At 38.7% G+C, this 19,755-nt stretch overlaps 2 protein-coding genes and 2 pseudogenes across 2 annotated transcripts; all 4 read left to right on the forward strand.

Annotated features, from left to right (window-relative positions):
* The first annotated feature begins 485 nt into the window (after positions 1-485).
* LOC129627882 (olfactory receptor 5D13-like) lies at positions 486-3,251 on the forward strand. Its single transcript, XM_055547342.1, has 2 exons — positions 486-1,422; positions 3,223-3,251. The coding sequence occupies exons 1-2, from the start codon at positions 486-488 to the stop codon at positions 3,249-3,251; spliced, it is 966 nt and encodes a 321-aa protein (XP_055403317.1).
* Positions 3,252-3,604: 353 nt separating this feature from the next.
* LOC129627883 (olfactory receptor 5D13-like) lies at positions 3,605-5,609 on the forward strand (annotated as a pseudogene).
* A 3,001-nt stretch (positions 5,610-8,610) lies between these two features.
* LOC129627884 (olfactory receptor 1165-like) lies at positions 8,611-12,223 on the forward strand. Its single transcript, XM_055547343.1, has 2 exons — positions 8,611-8,620; positions 11,268-12,223. Exons 1-2 carry the CDS (start codon positions 8,611-8,613, stop codon positions 12,221-12,223), a joined length of 966 nt encoding a protein of 321 aa, XP_055403318.1.
* Positions 12,224-12,435: 212 nt separating this feature from the next.
* On the forward strand, positions 12,436-15,248 carry LOC129627885 (olfactory receptor 5D13-like; annotated as a pseudogene).
* The last annotated feature ends 4,507 nt before the right edge of the window (positions 15,249-19,755 follow it).

A 19,755-nucleotide genomic window follows, 5' to 3' on the forward strand; every position in this document is an offset into this window, starting at 1 on the left:
CACCTTTTCATATCAGGTGATCTCCTTGATCCTTGGTGTAACTGTTACAACCATAACACAGTACTCTGCTTCCTTTTGGCATCTCAAAATTTTGTGATTTACACTTTCTCTTGTGTTCCAAATTTATATTTTAGTTGTATATATATTAAAAATACTAAGGGCTAAATTTTAAACAATAGGATGAATAGTCTGTATTTTAGTTCTCATAATTTATCATGCATCAGAAATCACGTGGAGGGCTGGATAAATCATAAATTGTGGGCTCCATTCCAGAGTTTTTGATTCAGGACGTTGGAGACAGGGCTTGAGAATTTTCATCCCTAACATATTGTTAGGTGTCCCTGTGGCTGGTGGTTTGAGGACCATACCTGGAGAATATATACCAACTCCGCAGAGACATATGAAGCTTCTGCCTTCTCTGTTTCTCTTTTCTATTCATTTGTATTTTTCAGGAATAATGTTTGGTCCTTTGTTCAACAGGAATCATGCTGCGATCAGAAGGAAACCAGAGTATCATACCCACATTTATTCTCCTGGGTTTTTCAGAATATCCAGAACTCCAGGTCCCACTTTTCCTTGTTTTCTTGTCTATTTACACAATCACTGTGGTGGGGAATTTAGGCATGATCATAATCATCAAGGTCAATTCAAAACTCCACACGATCATGTACTTTTTCCTTAGTCACTTGTCCTTTGTCGATTTCTGTTTTTCTACTGTAGTTACACCCAAACTGTTGGAGAGTTTGATTGTGGAGGACAGAACCATCTCTTTCTCTGGTTGCATTGCACAGTTTTGTTTTGCTTGCCTGTTTGGTGTAGCAGAAACGTTCATGTTAGCAGCAATGGCCTATGACCACTTTGTGGCAGTCTGCAACCCCTTGCTCTATACCACTGCGATGTCTCCGAAGCGTTGTGCTCTCTTGGTGGCTGGCTCTTACTCATGGGGTGTAGTGTGCTCCGTGACACTCACATATTTTCTTCTTGCATTATCCTATTGCAAGTCTAGCACCATAAATAATTTTATCTGTGACCACTCTGTAATTGTTTCTGTCTCCTGCTCAGATCCCTATATCACTCAGATGTTATGTTCTATTATTGTCATATTCAATGAGGCAAGCAGCCTGGTGATTATTCTGATGTCCTATATATTCATTTTTATCACTGTTATGGGGATGCCTTCTGCAAGTGGGCGCTGGAAAACCTTCTCCACCTGTGCTTCCCACCTGACGGCCATCAGCATCTTCCATGGAACCGTCCTTTTCCTTTTCTGCATTCCTAACCCCAAAACTTCTTGGCTCACAGTCAAAGTGACTTCTGTGTTTTACACAGTAATGATTCCTATGCTGAACCCCTTGATCTACAGCTTGAGGAATAAAGAAGTAAAAAATACACTCACAAGATTAGTTTTCACAAAACCGCTTTGTCACTATGCATATTTTAAAATTCATTATTTTATTTCTGAAAAAATAAATGATATCCTATGGTACAGATTGTTCAGTTCTTGTGGTGCAATTGATGATTCAAATCTTTTGATAAATGTGCTTTAGGTTAATATATCTAAATACTAAGTATAGCTAGTCATCAATGACATTCTTATTAAAATAAAAACTTAAACCGCAAGGAGAAACTACTGTACTCCATTTAGAATAGCTAAAATGAATAAGAGTTTCAAATAGTGGTGAAAATGTGGAGCAAATTAAGTGCTTATGCATTTCAGATAAGAGTGCAGTGTTAAAGAACTTTGAAAATAGTTTAGCAGTATCTTATGAAGTTACAGAAGCACTTCCCAGGCTATTATGCTACAGAAACTGTGATAGCAGTTTAAGCCTCAAAGTTGGTGGCAATTTGTTGTGCAGCATGGAAAACTAATAACCAACAAGGCTGCTAGCTCTGGGTGACTAGGGTGTAGATACTGGCTCCAAAGCTAGTCCAGGGTACAGAGGTGTCAGCAATGGGGGGAAGATGTATTGTGGAACTCAAGCCTATCTCAGTGAGAGAATAACCATGCAGACTTGTGGGATTTTGGATCAAGACCATACTATGTACAATAATTCTATGCCTGGTGGGAAACAGCCTCTGGTGTTATGCCTTCCTGGTAGAGTCTGGCAAGTGTTAGTCAGGAGCCTATGGAAAACATTTTTTGCTGCTGTTTATTTGCTAAATTGTGTTCAAATCTTTTGTGTATCTATGGACTGCAGCCCCCCAGGCTTCTCTGTCCAGAAGACTTCCCAGGCAAGAATACTGAGTGGGTGGCCATTTTCTTTACTAAGAGTTATTCCTGACTCCAAGCAGCGATAGAACCTACACCTCCTGCTCTTCAGGTGATTTTTTTTTTTTTTTTTTTTTTTTTTTTTTTTTTACCACTGAGCCACCAGGCAAGATCTTTGGGTCTATTTGTATGATATTTCAGTATAGTAGAACCATTGGATTGATTGACACTCAGAGGTTTTAGAGATTTAAACGTGTTTCCAAAAAGCATTTTCCATTTTTAAGAGACTATATTATTTAACTGTATTAATATAAGCTTGAAAGTATGGATTGCTTATATGTAGAAGAAAACACAATTTAGTTTCAGTAAAGAACATCACTGTTTCTGAAGACAATAATATTTGTTTAAGTTAAACAATAAAATCAGAGACCAAATTATATTGCTTATTCATCTCAAAACACATGCACTTCATACACAGAATGGGAAAGAAAAATCACACAGTAAATATATATAATAGCAGTTAATATCTCTGAACATTTTATCTTATTTATCTTTCGTTTTGGGTTTTACTGTAGTCACCAAGTTTTTTTATTCAGTTCATGTATTTTTTAATAATTATTTAAAAAAAATTATGAAATGGGCTATTTGAGGTGCCATCTCCAGTGATTCAGAAGGAACTACCTTCTTGCAAATTGCCACATGAAAAAAGCATTCAAGCTAACCTATTGATGTGTGATATAAAAACAAATAGCTCAAGAAATACTCTAGGGTCTAAACAAACTGCAAACATTGGAAAACTTGAAGATAGAGCTTTATTTTCTTCAATGTCCATTTATGCTTTCCAAAATGTGAAAATTCTTGTGGTGACTCATGACCTCTGCCTTTTCGATGATCTTCAGTTTGAACATAATTATAAAAGTACTACAGCCTCTAAATATATTACTCCTCCTGCTTTTTAAAACAAATTTGAGTGCTATGTTTTCATTTATTGTTCTGTTACTCCCACTAAACAGCACAGCCCTTCAGAATGGTGGAACTGTGAAAAACATTTTTTCTACAACACTATAGAAAATATTTCTCTTTAACTCTAAACTAAATTCAATTTCTGTCACTCATGATCAACTTCAAAGCTAACTCATCACTAGCAGGCTGTGTTAATTCAAACAACTGTCTTAACTCATATATGCTTCCATTTCCCTTTGTAAAATATGAGATTGCATGTTTTGACATTCAAAATCTTTTTTTTTTTTCCAAGTCTTATTTAGTGGTCAAAACTAAGGGACCAATATTGTAACACAATGTCTGCTGCGTGATAAATGAGATATCCATGCAATGTCATCATTATCATTGTTATCATTTTACGATCACTGTCCCAGATTTTCTCCAATAACAATTATGTGGTTTGCTGAAGGAAATCAGAGTGCCGGAGCCATGGTCACCCTCTTGGGCTTCTCAGAATATCCCAACCTCCAGGTTTCCTTGTTCCTGGTTTTCCTCACCATCTATGCAGTCACCGTGGTGGGGAACCTGGGCATGATCACCATCATCAGGATCGGTCCTAAACTCCACACTCCCATGTACTTTCTTCTCAGTCACTTGTCCTTTGTTGATTTCTGCTCTTCCACCACAGTTACACCCAAACTCTTGGAGAATTTGGTTGTGGAAGACAGAACCATCTCGTTCACGGGATGCATCATGCAATTCTCCTTGGCTTGTATGTTTGCAGTGGCAGAGACATTCATGTTGGCAGTGATGGCCTATTACTGATTTGTGGCCGTTTGTAAGCCTCTACTCTACACAGCAGTCATGTCCCCAAAGCTCTGTGCATCGTTAGTGGCCTGTCCCTACACGTGGGAGACACTCACCTGTTTTCTCCTGGAATTATCCTTCTGTGGGTCTAACATCATAAATAATTTTCTCTGTGAGCAGTCTGCTATTGTCTCCGTCTCCTGCTCTGACCCCTTCATCAGCCAAGTGCTCTCTTTTGCCATCGCCGTATTCAGTGAGGTGAGCAGCCTGGCAATTACCCTCACTACTTATATTTCCATATTTGGCACTAAGGACATTATTTTCTTGGCTGTTACAGAGTTAGGAGAAAATCAAGTTATTTTACTTTATGTAGGATTTTTTTCTATTTTCTGTTTCTATACGAGACATAATATTGCTGCTAAGTGGCTTCAGTCGTGTCTGACTCTGTGTGACCCCACAGATGGAAGCCCACCAGGCTCCTCCGTCCCTGGGATTCTCCAGGGAAGAACACTGGAGTGGGTTGCCATTTCCTTCTCCAATGAATGAAAGTGAAAAGTGAAAGGGAAGTCGCTCAGTGGTGTCTGACTCTTAGCGATCCCATGGACTACAGTCTGCAGGCCCCTCCCTCCATGAGATTTTCCAGGCAAGAGTACTGGAGTGGTGTGCCATTGCCTTTTCCGAGACATAATATTAGCTAGAGGCATTTTTGTTGATGATCTTTATCAGGTTGAAGGAATTTTCTTATATATCTTATTTACTGCTATGCAGGTAATCATTTTATTTTTTCTTTCCATCTGAGGCTTTGTTTATTTTCCTATCATATACTGTGATATTGTATTTTCTAATATTTCATTCAATATTTCTATGATGAAGTACATCAGTTTTCTTGATCTATGTTTTCTGTTTGTTTACAACATCTTCGTCTGGTGTTGGTGTTGATGGTTGTTGACTAGTTACTAAGTCATATCTGATTCTTTTGCAACCCCATGGACAGTAGCCTGCCAAGCTCCTCTTTCCATGGGATTCTCCAGGCAAGAATACTGGAGTGGATTGCCATTTCATTTCCAGGGGATCTTCCTGATACAGGGATAGAACATGTGTCCTCTGCCTGCAGATAGATTCTTTACCTCTGAACCACCAGGGAAACCCATGAAACACCAGAGATGGACAAGAACTCAGAAAATGATCCGAAATATTGGAGGTGGCCCCTCCTCACTGTCAGAGATACCCACACGCTTTCTTTCCTGGCGTGCCTCTCTGCCTTGCTTCCATCTTAACTAAACAGTTTCTTTGTGTGCTCTCCCACTTGTTTTGCTATATCTCTAAAAATAAACTTCGTACCTTCATTTACAATTTTTGCCTCCTTGAGAAATGCAGTTTTTACTCAGGCATAAGTTTTTACTGGCAGGCATAAGTATATATATATATATACTTATGCCTGCCAGTAACCTGCAACTCAGCTATCAGTTTTAAACTATGGAGTTATGATTCACATATTCTGAATTAATTAATCATTTTCAGGTTCTGCACATTGCTGATTGAGTTGTCTTTGCCTCTTCAACCATATCCTGAGCTCCTGAAGGTCAGGAAGCAGGCCAAAGAATTCTATCATTGTGCTTGCACAACGCTGGGTTCTGATATTTGTAGCTGAAAATCAAATCCAGAAATCTTTGGTTTCTATCATAGAGGTTTCTTAGAACCTCTGTCAGAAGCACCTGGGAAATCAGTTGAACTCACAGATATTTGGCAGAGAAACCCAGGAATGTTCATTTTAAACAAACCTCTTGGAATATTCTTATGTACATGGATGTTTGGGAATTAGAGAGCTGTCGCATTGGCAAACCCACTCCAGTGTTCTTGCCTGGAAAAATCCCATGGACGGAGGAGCCTGGTGGCTGCAGTCCATGGGGTCGCTAAGAGTCGGACACGACTGAACGACTTCACTTTCACTTTTCACTCTCATGCATTGGAGAAAGACATGGCAACCCAATCCAGTGTTCTTGCCTGGAGAATTCCAGAAACAAGGGAGCCTGTTGGGCTGCCATCTATGGGGTCGCACAGAGTCGGACACGACTGAAGCGACTCAGCAGCAGCAGCAGCACGTACAAATAAACACAATCCTAAGTACATGTTTCACACAAGGTATAGGCAAGATAGTAATAGCATCAAGTTAAAATTACATTTCCAGTCTTATTTCCTCCTCTAGCCCCTCCTCCCCTTCCTGTCTGAATCATCCTTCTGGAGCAAAATTCTAATCAGGTCCTTTCTTCAACTGACACCTCCCAGTTGTGAGACTATAAAATCCATGATCATAAACTTATCCTTTAAGAATCTTTATGGCCCAGTAGCAATCAAATGACATAACTTTTTAAGAGCACAAACTCTGGGGCCAGACTGACTGAATTCAAATCCTAATGCCTCCAGTTTGAGTATGAGCTATATTAATGGGATGAAGAAATAGAGTTGCATATATCTCTTATTGCTCTGTTTATTCAAATATCCATGCACGTGTTTTTGTGCTATTTATTACTTAAATGCTTGACAGAATTTACAATTTAACAGTATTGGAATGAGGTTCTCCTTGTAGGAAGATTTTTAACTTAAAATTCAGTTTCATAAGAAGATAGAAGCTATTCATAATTTGTATTTCATCTTTGGTAAGTTTATTTGTATGGTTCAAATGATTTTTCTACATCAACTAGGTAGTTAAATTTTTTGGAGGAAAATTATACATAATACTCCCTGATTATTTTTCTATATTGACAGCATATGTAATGAAGTCCCTTTATTTTCTTGAGTAGTGTTGCATTATGATCTGTTATTTGTAATCAATTTATCTAACAGATGATTGATTTTATGTATCATTTTAAACATCAGAATTTTAGTTTTCCTCAATCTCTTATTTCTAATTCACTGTCCATTTTGTATTTTGTTGATCACCATTCTCATCTTTCCTCCTATTTAGTGTGAGATTAAAAACTATGTTTGCTTTTTTATCTTCTTAAGATGGAATCACAGATCATCAAATTTCTCTCTTAAGTAAAATATTCAAGCAAGTAGGTGCTATTTTAAATAGAATGAAGTATTAATAGAGAGAGTACAAAAATGTTGACCTCATGAGTGACAAGTAAAACTCTAAACTAGTCCTTAAGATTCCCCACCATTTGGTGTACATATATCTTCAACTAGCCATTCAATTACACATTAATCTGGGAGCTGCTGGCAAATAATTTTAAATTATATCTAGTTTTAAATCAGTTGATCATAAGAAAAGAAGACTATCTTGATTGGTGAGTCTCATATAATCTGATGATTTGTTAAAAATGCTTGCTGCTGCTGCTGCTGCTAAGTCGCTTCAGTCGTGTCCGACTCTGTGGGATTCCATAGAAGGCATCCCCCCGGGCTCCGCCATCCCTGGGATTCTCCGGGCAAGAACACTGGAGTGGGTTGCCATTTCCTTCTCCAATGCATGAAAGTGAAAAGTGAACGAGAAGTCGCTCAGTCATTCTTGAATCCCTCTTTAAAGTGATCTATGAATTATAAGAGGGTGTTGAAAGAGAGATTTGAAGTGTGAGAGTGACTTGAGCAGAGAAAACAAAGTGGATGCCTAGGAGTGGATTCTAGGAACCTTGAATAACCCCAAAACAGATGTCAAGGAAACAATACCCTATTCCTACAACTCCAAGGAACTGATTTATTCCAAAAACATGAATGAGCTTGGAAGAGAACCAATTTCTAGATGAAAAACTTGATGACACTTTGATTTCAGCCTTGCGATAACTTGAATAGAGGGACCAGGTGTATTGTGCCTAACTTCGGGCATACAAAATTGTGAATTAATAAATGAGTGTTTTTCAAGCCACTGAATCTGCACCAGTTTATTATGATGAAATAGACCATTAATATACCACATAACTGATAGGTTTTATCAACTGCATTATCAAAAAATGTATATTCAACAAGTTTTAATAAAACAGGGAAACACTGGGATACAATAATAACTCCAAATGGCATAATATCATATTTCTATTCAGTGTGATATTGAATGTTTTTTACAAAAATGTAGATGTCCAAATAAGAAAACTTAGAGGAAAGACTGAAATAAACATAACACAGAAACAACACTATGCTTGGTCTTTTGAACTGTAATTGTGATTTTCTTTCTGAATTTTGGAATTCACATCTTCCATGATAAATATAAATATAAACAGGCTGGTTGCTAGTGTTATTTTTCTAAGATGAGAAGATAAACATGCTCAGGCTTCCTATATGATTTAATGATTTAAAATAAATTATACTCTAAATGAGGAGTATGGGATTTTCTTTAAATTGTCTTGTTTGTAGCTCATGGAAAACACCCCAATCAGGATTGTCTGGGGTGTGAATGCCCAAAGTCACTCAGGTAGACGTAAATATACAGCATGATCCCTAAGTTTAGTCACAAGTGTGGCTCACCCTCGGGAGTGCCTCTATTTTTTAATGAGAACAAAATGTAATTTTCTTGATGACTTTACTGAAATATACTTTGGAAGAGGTTACAATACTCTTATTACAAGCTACAACAATTTTCATTAAATGTAAATATTTTTGTTAAACACTTTTCAAGATTCTTATTTAAAGAAGTCTTCAGTAAATCAATCTATAAAGACTACATGGCTTCTGGTGAGTTGTTTAAATTAAGTGATTTACTTTAATTCTGATGTAGGAAACTCTGAAATTAACAATGTTTTTGGCAGAAAAACACCTATGCAACCTTAGTAGCAATGAAATGGTATTCATTTAATTCATTGCAGGGGAAGAATATAAGATATTGAACTTATTTCTTATATCTTTAAGATTCATGGGATGCATTTAGTTTTGAACTTTGCTTATATAGCTGAATGATGTCCTTGGTGGACATTCAGGTAGTAGTATTTGTTTTCAATTAAAAATAAAAAAATTAGGGAAATATTAAAAAAAAATCTATAAACCTGTAGAGAAATATGCTAGACTTTGCATTAAATTTTTTGAGTTTAAAATCATACAGGTAAAAGCAAGTTGGAACAGTACAGCAAACTTGAGTTCTGAATTAAACCCCAAAGTAGTCTGAAATATGTTGCCTGGTATTTGGTATTAAAAGGTAATAATGCTTTTATATACCAAAAAGTGTGTATTTTGTGCACAAAAATCAAAATTGCTGCAGTGAGTAAAACAAAAGAAGTAGCAATCTGGCAGTCTAGATAATGCAGTGATACTGTGCATGCTAAGTCACTTCAGTCCTTTTTGACTCTTTATAAACAAACTTATGGATTGTAGCCTGCCAGGCTCCTCTGTCCATGGGATTCTCCAAGCAAGAATACCAGAGCGGGTTGCCATACACTCCTCCAGGGGATTTTCCCACCCAAGGGATAGAACCCGTGTCTCTTATGTCTGCTGCATTAGTACTTTAGTTCTTTTAGAGATCACAGAAATCCAGACAGAAGAGTTCAGATTATAGGTAATTTGTATGGAGATGATTTTGAATATGGGTAAGCATTTGAGCATGATTTTAAACTAAGATTGAATGAAGATTAGTCCTGAAGGATGGCTGTAAATAGGCTAAACAAAGATAGCTGATGAATAGAGGTGTGATATGTAGCAAAAAAGATGGGAGTGTATTTTGAAGAATATGTTCATTTTGCCCTGATTACATTTTTCATAGCCTTAACCTTGGATGGAAAGGAAATCATAGAGATATAGACAAGGACAGGGAAAAATGGACAAAACAAAGCTTATGCCTTGATGGCTTGAGACATTAATGGGAATGTGCAGCTAAGAAGGAAACATTAGAAAAGAATTAAGTAAGAAAAAGATTTCTTCTGTGTATGCATTTTTTCTACTTCTTAGTCACTATTTGCCCCATTTCAGACTTTGTAAAATTATAGGTGGTGCTACATTGTAGAATATTTTGAGGTTATATATATCAAATTCAAAGTAAACATGAAAAATAGCATTAGAAATACAAGAAAAGAAGCTAAATTTGGTGGGGGCCATTTATTACATGTGAAATTAAAGTCTTAAATGCTTTAGAAAATACTTAAAGTCTGACTTCCCTGATAGCTCAGCTGGTAAAGAATCTGCCTGCAATGCATGGGACCCCAGTTTGATTCCTGGGTCAGGAAGATCTGCTGGAGAAGGGATAGGCTACCAACTCCAGTATTTCTGGTCTTCCCTTGTGACTCAGCTGGTAAAGAATCTACCTGTAATGTGGGAGATTTGGGTTCAATCCCTGGGTTGGGAAGATCCCCTGGAGAAGGGAATGGCTATCCACTCCAGTATTCTAAACTAAATTTGGTGGAGGGCAACTATTACATCTGAAATTAAAGTCTTAAACATTTTAGAAAATAATTCACTAATTTATGTTATATTTAATACATAATTGTGTAGTAAAACCAAATTCTTATAATAGAATTATATTCTAAAGGTAAGGTTTCCAAGAGTTTAAGTTGTCAGAGACATAAAAATAAGTGAGGTTAAATTTGAAGGCACTTTGACTTGATTAAAGAGCCTAGATTGTTAACAAGACATCATTCATATTCTCTAGGAGATACAATATGGGACCTTTTACCAAGGGTTGGCCAGTTGGTGAAATCATTAGGGAAGTTAGACCTGAGGCTTCTCTGATGAGGTGGGTGCTGAATCTCTCAGTTGTGTGACTTGCGACTCCATGGACTGTAGCCCGCCAGGCTCCTCTGTCTATCAGATTTCACCAGCAAGGATACTGGAGAGGGTTGCCAGTTCTTTCCCCTGGAGATATTCCTGACCCAGGGATTGAACTCATGTCCCTTGCATCTCCTGCTCTATCAGGAGGATTCTTCACAACCGCACTACCTAGGAAGGCTCTCTCTGATTGGAGAGCACTAAGGAAAAGTGAGAGAATAACAGAAGACATCTTGAGCAGTTAGAATGGCCTGAGCAAACATAAGAATTTGCAAGTGCAATCAACAAGTTCAATTAAATGAAGATAAAGAAAGGAATTATCCATGTGGAGAGAAGGGACGTAGAGCTGAGAAGGTTGAGAAAATTCAAACAAGGACATTTTCTGAGTCACTGTGACACTCAGTTCTTCCCAGTCCATCCTCTCCTTGCCCCTCCATCAGAAGCTGACTTGCACTCTCCACACCTGTAGACACACAGTATATTTGGGCTCCAACTGTGTATTATTTGCATTCATGGGAAATCCCAGACTTCACCACTGCAGACCAGTCCCCTGTCCAGGCTTGTAAAAAAATACCCTCTATTTCTGTCATGTCTGGTTGTTTAGGGTGAACTCTCTGGTTTTCTCTGGCAGGAACCATAGTGATGGATGAGAGAAATCAGAGTGCTGGAATAACTTTCGTCCTCTCAGGTTTCTCAGAATACCCGCAGCTCCAGGTGACCCTCTTCTTGGTATTCTTGGCTGTCTATACTGTCTCTGTGTTGGGGAACCTGGGTATGATTGTGATCATCAGAATCAATCCCAAACTTCACACCCCCATGTACTTCTTTCTCAGACATCTCTCCATTCTTGATTTTTGTTACTCTTCTATAACCACACCCAAACTCTTAGAGATCTTGGTTGTGGACACAAGGACTATCTCCTACGTGGGTTGCATGATGCAATTCTTCCTTGGTTGCGCACTTGTGATTACGGAGATGTTCATGTTAGCAGTGATGGCCTATGACCGGTTTGTGGCTGTTTGTAACCCCCTGCTCTACACAGTTGCTATGTCTCCTAAGCTCTGCAGCCTCCTGGTTGCTGGAACCTACACATGGGGTGGAATGTGTTCCTTGACAATCACACGTTCTCTTTTGGAGCTGTCCTTCTGCGGTTCTAACGTCATACATCACTTTGGCTGTGAGTTTTCTGCCATTGTCTCTGCCTCTTGCTCTGACTCTTACTTCAGTCAGATGACATGTTTTATCATTTCTACTTTCAATGAGGTGTGTAGCCTCCTGATTATACTTGCCTCTTATATTTTCATAATTGTCAGAATCATCAAGTTGCCTTCAGCTGGTGGACTCCGAAAAGCCTTCTCTACCTGTGCCTCCCATCTGACCACCATCATCATTTTCTATGGGATGATCCTTCTTCTCTACTATGTACCCAACTCCAGAAGCTCATGGCTCTTCATCAAAGTAGCCACTGTGCTTTACACAGTAGTGATCCCCATGCTAAACCCCCTTATCTACAGCCTTAGAAATAATGATGTGAAGGAGACCATCAGAAAATTAGTTAACACCAAAATATTTTCTCACCCAATGTAATTTTGAGTGAGAAGAGAGATAGAGGAAAGCACTTTCTTAAATGTGCTTTATACAGTGTGTTGATGGTTATTACATTTTCCTTCAAATGTGTGCTTATCTGCTGCTTAGTGTCCTACTCTTTGTGACCCCTTCTCTGTCGATGGGGAATCTCCAGGCAAGAATACTGGAGTGGGTTGCCCTGCCCTCCTCCAGGGGATCTTCCCAAGCCAGGAATGGAACTCACATCTCCCAAAGTGCAAGTTGATTCTGTAGTGACTGAGACACAATGGGGGTAAAATCTCTTGAGAAAATTATATATATATATATATATATATATACACACACACATACATAATCCAAGTCTATGCCCCAACCAGTAACGCTGAAGAAGCTGAAGTTGAATGGTTCTATGAAGACCTACAAGACCTTTTAGAAATAACACCCCAAAAAAGATGCCTTTTTTATTATAGGGGACTGGAATGAAAAAGTAGGAAGTCAAGAAACACCTGAAGTAACAGGCAAATTTGGCCTTGGAATACGGAATTTCATGAAAGATAGGCTCAATAAGGGACAGAAATGGTATGGACCTAACAGCAGCAGAAGATATTAAGAAGAGGTGGCAAGAATACACAGAAGAACTGTACAAAAAAGATCTTCACAACCAAGATAATCATGATGGTGTGATCATTCATCTAGAGCCAGACATCTTGGAATGTGAAGTCAAGTGGGCCTTAGAAAGCATCACTACAAACAAAGCTAGTGGAGGTGATAGAATTCCAGTTGAGCTATTCCAAATCCTGAAAGATGATGCTGTGAAAGTGCTGCACTCAATATGTCAGAAAATTTGGAAAACTCAGCAGTGGCCACAGGACTGGAAAAGGTCAGTTTTCATTCCAATCCCAAAGAAAGGCAATGCCAAAGAATGCTCAAACTACCACACAATTGCACTCATCTCACACGCTAGTAAAGTAATGCTCAAAATTCTCCAAGCCAGGCTTCAGCAATATGTGAACTGTGAAGAAAACACAATTTAGTTTCAGTAAAGAACATCACTGTTTCTGAAGACAATAATATTTATTTAGGTTAAGCAATAAAATCAGAGACCAAATTATATTGCTTATTCATCTCAAAACACATGCACTTCATACACAGAATGGGAAAGAAAAATCACACAGTAAATATATATAATAGCAGTTAATATCCCTGAACTTTTAAATTTTATCTTATTTATCTTTTGTTTTGGGTTTTATTGTAGTCACCAAGTTTTCTTATTCAGTTCATGTATTTTTTTACAATTATTTTTATAGAAATTAATGAAATGGGCTATTTGAGGTGCCATTTCCAGTGATTTAGAAGGAACTACCTTCTTGCAAATTGCCACATGAAAAAAGCATTCACGCTAACTTATTGATGTGTGATATAAAAATAAATAGCTCAAGAATTACTCTCTCGGGTCTAAATCAAACTGCAATGATTGGAAAACTTGAAGATAGAGCTTTATTTTCTTCAATGTCCATTTATGCTTTCCAAAATGTGAAAATTCTTGTGGTAACTCATGACCTCTGCCTTTTTGATGATCTTCAGTTTGAACATAACCATAGAAGTACTACAGCCTCTAAAAGTATTACTCGTCCTGCTTTTTAAAATAAATTTGAGTGCTATGTTTTCATTTATTGTTCTGTTACTCCCACTAAACAGCACAGACCTTCAGAATGGTGGAACTGTGAAAAACATGTTTTTCTACAACACTATAGAAAATATTTCTCTCTGACTCTAAACTAAATTCAATTTCTGTCACTCATGATCAACTTCAAACCTAACTCATCACTAGCAGGCTGTGTTAATTCAAACAAGTGTCTTACCTCACATATGCTTCCATTTCCCTTTGTAAAATATGAGACTGCTTGTTTTGAAATTCAAAGTCTTTTTTTCCAAGTCTTATTTAGTGGTCAAAACTAAGGGACCAATATTGTAATACAATGTCTGCTGCGCGATAAATGAGAAATCCATGCACTGTCATCATTATCATTGTTACCATTTTATGATCACTGCCTCAGATTTTCTCCAATAACAATTCTGTGGTTTGTTGAAGGAAATCAGAGTGCCGGAGCCATGGTCACCCTCTTGGGCTTCTCAGAATATCCTGACCTTCAGGTTTCCTTGTTCCTGGTTTTCCTCACCATCTATGCAGTCACCGTGGTGGGAAAACTGGGCATGATCACCATCATCAGGATCAGTCCCAAACTCCAACTCCCATGTACTTTCTTCTCAGTCACTTGTCCTTTGTTGATATCTGCTATTCCACCACAGTTACACCCAAACTCTTGGAGAATTTGGTTGTGGAAGACAGAACCATCTCGTTCATGGGATGCATCATGCAATTCTCCTTGGCTTGTATGTTTGAAGTGGCAGAGACGTTCATGTTGGCAGTGATGGCCTATTACTGATTTGTGGCCGTTTGTAAGCCTCTATTCTACACAGCGGTTACGTCCCCAAAGCTCTGTGCATCGTTAGTGACCTGTGCCTACACTTGGGGTGTAGTCTCCTCCCTGATATTCACCTGTTTTCTCCTGGAATTATCCTTCTGTGGGTCTAACATCATAAATAATTTTCTCTGTGAGCAGTCTGCTATTGTCTCTGTCTCCTGCTCTGATCCCTTCATCAGCCAAGTGCTCTCTTTTGCCATCGCCATACTCAATGAGGTGAGCAGCCTGGCAATTATCCTCACTACTTGTATTTCCATTTTTGTCACTATCATAAAAATGTCCTCTGCTGGGGGCTCCAAACAGCCTTCTCTACTTGTGCCTCCCATCTGACTGCCATCACCATGTTCCATGGGACAATCCTGTTCCTTTACTTTGTACCCAGCTCCAAAAACTCATGGTTTATGGTTAAACTAGGTTCTGTAGTCTATACAGTGGTGAGTCCCATGCTGAACCCTCTGATCTATAGCCTCAGGAACAAAGATGTGAAAGAGAGTGTCAGGAAATTAATGAATCACTTAATACAATTTGCTGAAAGGTCTATATTTCCAAAAGAAATTTGATCTATTACATAGTGTTGATTAAATCTTCTTGTAGAGATGAAGACTCAAATTATATAGTCAACTCACTAGATCATAAATTTAGAGTCATAAATTGGCTATTTGATCTCTTAGCTTCTGTTCAGTTCAGTGTCAAATAAAATAGCTGTATATCGAGTGTAAAATGATGTTTGTTGTGAGTGTATGAAAAGTGAAACTGTGAGTTGTTCAGTCATGTCTGACTCTTTGCCACCCCACAGACTATATAGTCTGCCAGGTTCTTCCATCCATGGACTTCTCCAGCAAAGAATAGTGGAGTGGGTAGCCATTGCCTTCTGCATGGGATCTTCCTGATGCAGGGACTGAACCTGGGTTTCCTGCATTTCAGGGAGATTCTTCAACTTCTGAGCCAACATGCAAGCACTGTGGGTGAATAGTGTCTCCCAAATATTCATGTCACCCGGAACTCAGAATATCACCTTATTTGGAAGTAAGAGCTTTGCAGATGTAATTAAAGTAAGAATCAAGATAAGCTGAAAGGGAACCCAAAATCCAACTACAGTGTCCTTATAAGAGACAGAGAAAGATACACAGAGACACAGGGAAGGAGGGTGTGTGACCTCCTCTTCTCTCTCTTTCCTCCTAAACCACACACAATTCTTAAAAAACAACAACAACAGCAGCAACTAATTTTTAGTATTGTTGGCACATAACTGCTTCCTGGCTGTTTGTAAGCCTGTGCTTTACACAGTTGTTGTGCCCCAGAAGCTGTGTTCCATCCTTCTGGCTGGTGCTACAGATGAGCATAGACTGTTTCTTACACTCATCCTTTGAGTTGTATTACCTACTGTGAGTCTGTCAGAGTAAACATATTTTGTATGAGTATTCTGCTACCCTTTTGGATCTTATTTTACTTTAGCCAATTCAATGAACTAAGAAAGTTCACAGTCATCATTTCCTAGCTTTCCCTTCTGTCACTATTTTAAAGATAGTTTCTACCTGTGGGCATCACAGAGTCCTGTCTACCTGTGCCTGCCACACATCATCATCCTTTCTCTCTATAGCACGTGTGTGCTGTGTGCTAAGTCATTTCACTCGTGTCTGACTCTTTGAGACTCTGGACTGTAGCCCACAAGGCTCCTCTGCCTATGGGATTCTCCAGGCAAGAATACTGGAGTTGGTTGCCATGCCTTCCTCCAGGGGATCTCCCAGATGCAGGGACTGAGCCAGAATCACTTGTCTCCTGCAGGTACCTTATCACTAGTGCCACCTGGGAAGCCCTCTATAGTATGCTCAGTTCCAAATTCTCATAAGTGATTGTTCAAGTAGAGTCTGTTTTATACCATGCCAATCCTCACACTGAACTCAGTGACGTACAATATCCATACTGACATACTCACTGACATAATAGCTTGAAATATAAAAACATGAAACACCTTGTAAGGAAGTTAATAGGCTCCAAATATTGTAGTGCTCAATCCACTGTTAATAAATATATTTCTATTAAATCATGTATGTGCCTATTCAGATGCCACCTTCCAAGAAAATTCTTTTTTGAAAATCTAATGTAAAGAGATAATCACTCTTTATCCCATTAATGTTAATTTTTTTCCTTAGAAACAGATGGTATGTTAAATACATGCAATAATTTATTTGTCTCATCCCCTTCTCCCTCTATACACTCCAAGAGAGTAGAAATTTCTGGTATTATTCTTGTATATCTCTAATGCCTAGAAATTTACCTAGAAAACACATTTAGCCTTCAATGAATACTTGCTGGATGAATAAAAATGAAAATTGCTGACTAAATTCATCATATTTAGTACTGTGCTCACCTAGGTAAGGGAGCTTCCTTGGTGGCTCAGATGTCATAGAATCCCCCTGCAATGCAGGAGACTCAGGTTCAATCCCTGGGTCAGGAAGATGCCCTGGAGAAAAATGGCAACCAACTCCAGTATTCTTGTCTGGAGAATCCCATGGACAGAGTAGCCTGGGTACAGTCCATGGGGTCACAAAGAGATGGACACGACTAGGTGACTAAGTTTTCATCTGGGGAAGACTTTAGATGATGTCTCCTTAATGAACATAGTTGTCACATGAGATTTAAAAGCTAAAATAACATTAATAATACACTCATCGACTTATATGAGTGCTTCTATTGCTGAGTACTGTAACTTGGAATATATTTCTTTGTCTAAGTTTAAGTCTTTAGCTGTAGCTACATACTCTATAAACATTTGACTCTCTTGCAGTTTTCAGAACCACAAAATGACACTTCCATTATCATAAGGGTCTCTCACAAATAGTCCTTGAATGTAGTTTATTAACACTTGCTGTTGTTGCTGTTGCTGTGTCGCTCAGTCATGTTCGACTCTGTGCGACCCCATGGACTGCAGCCTATCAGGCTTCCGTCCATAGGATTCTCCAGGCAAGAACACTGGAGTGGGTTGCCATTTCCTTCTCCAATGCATGAAAGTGGAAAGTGGAAAGTGAAAGTGAAGTCGCTCAGTTGTGTCTGACTCTTAGCGGCCCCATGGACTGCAGCCTACCAGGCTCCTCCATCCATGGGATTTTCCAGGCAACAATACTGGAGTGGGGTGCCATTGCCTTCTCCCTTATTAACACTGGTCATGTTCAATTTAGAGATCTTGCCCTTTCTAAGCTAATACAGATTTCAGAAATTCTGAAGAGTTTATTCAAAATTCTCCAAGTCAGGCTTCAACAATACATGAACCGTGAACTTCCAGATGTTCAAGCTGGTTTTAGAAAAGGCAGAGGAACCAGAGATCAAATTGCCAACATCCGCTGGATCATGGAAAAAGCAAGAGAGTTCCAGAAAAACATCTATTTCTGCTTTATTGACTATGCCAAAGCCTTTGCCTGTGCGGATCACAACAAACTGTGGAAAATTCTGAAGGAGATGGGAATGCAGACCACTGGACCTGCCTCTTGATAAATCTGTATGCAGGTCAGGAAGCAACAATTAGAACTGGACATGGAACAACAGACTGGTTCCAAATAGGAAAAGGAGTACGTCAAGGCTGTATATTGTCACCTTGTTTATTTAACTTACATGCAGAGTACACCATGAGAAATGCTGGGCTGGAGGAAGCACAAGCTGAAATCAAGATTTCTGGGAGAAATATCAATAACCTCAGATATGCAGATGACACCACCCTTATGGCACAAAGTGAAGAAGAACTAAAAAGCCTCTTGATGAAAGTGAAAGAGGAGAGTGAAAAAGTTGGCTTAAAGCTCACCATTCAGAAAACGAAGATCATGGCATCTGGTCCCATCACTTAATGGAATTAGATACAGAAACAGTGGAAACAGTGGCTGACTTAAATTTTTTGGGCTCCAAAATCACTGCAGATGGTGATTGCAGCCATGAAATTAAAAGACGCTTACTCCTTGGAAGGAAAGTTATGACCAACTTAGACAGCATATTAAAAAACAGAGACATTGCTTTGCCAACAAAGGTCTGTCTAGTCAAGGCTATGGTTTTTCCCGTAGTCATGTATCAATGTGAGAGTTGGACTATAAAGAAAGCTGAGCACCAAAGAATTGATGCTTTTGAACTGTGGTTCTGCAGAAGACTCTTGAGAGTCTCTTGGTCTTCAAGGAGATCCAACCAGTCCATCCTAAAGGAGATCAGTCCTGGGCAGTCATTGGAAGGACTGATGTTGAAGCTGAAACTCCAATCCTTTGGCCATCTGATGTGAAGAGCTGACTCATTTGAAAAGACTCTGATGCTGGGAAAGATTGAGGGCAGGAGGAGAAGGGGACGCCAGAGGATGAGATGGTTGGATGGCATCACCAACTCAATGGACATTGGCTTGGGTAAACTCTGGGAGTTGGTGATGGACAGGGAGCCCTGGTGTGCTGCGGTTCATGGGGTCGAAAAGAATTGGACACAACTGAGTGACTGAACTGAAGTGAAACTGAGGGTGTTTGTGTCACTCAAGAGTTTTACTACTGTTATCTACTTCTCTAGTCACATATTTGAACGTTGGAGTTTGTCCTTGCTTACTTCATTATGATTCTTTTCCAAAATCACTTTTTCCATCAGGCACTTCTCTGTTTCCAGGGATATCAGATCTCTTAGGGTTTCACTCTGTTGAGAAGCACTTAAATTCTTGTCTTGTTCCTTATCTTTGAGGGAAAGATTTTACCTTTTCACTATTTAATGTGATGTAAGAGGAGTTTGTCACATATGTCCTTTATTTATGTTGAGATAGGTTCCCTCTCTAGCTGGTTTGCTGAGAATTTAACCATGAAAGAATTTGAATTTTGTCATTTGTTTTCTGCATTTATTGATATGATTATATTACTTATACTTGTGTTTGTTAATGTGGTATATCACATTATTCAATTCACACATTTTGAACTGTCTTTGCATGCTTGGAATAAATAACATTTGATCATAGTGTATAATCTTTTCAATGCAGTTTTGAATTTGGTTTTCTGATATTTATGTTCATCAGGAATATTGACCCTTTATTTTCATTCCTTGTTGTGTTTTGTCTGGTAT

Source organism: Bubalus kerabau, chromosome 15 (assembly GCF_029407905.1).
Source record: "Bubalus kerabau isolate K-KA32 ecotype Philippines breed swamp buffalo chromosome 15, PCC_UOA_SB_1v2, whole genome shotgun sequence".
NCBI lineage: Eukaryota > Metazoa > Chordata > Mammalia > Artiodactyla > Bovidae > Bubalus > Bubalus kerabau.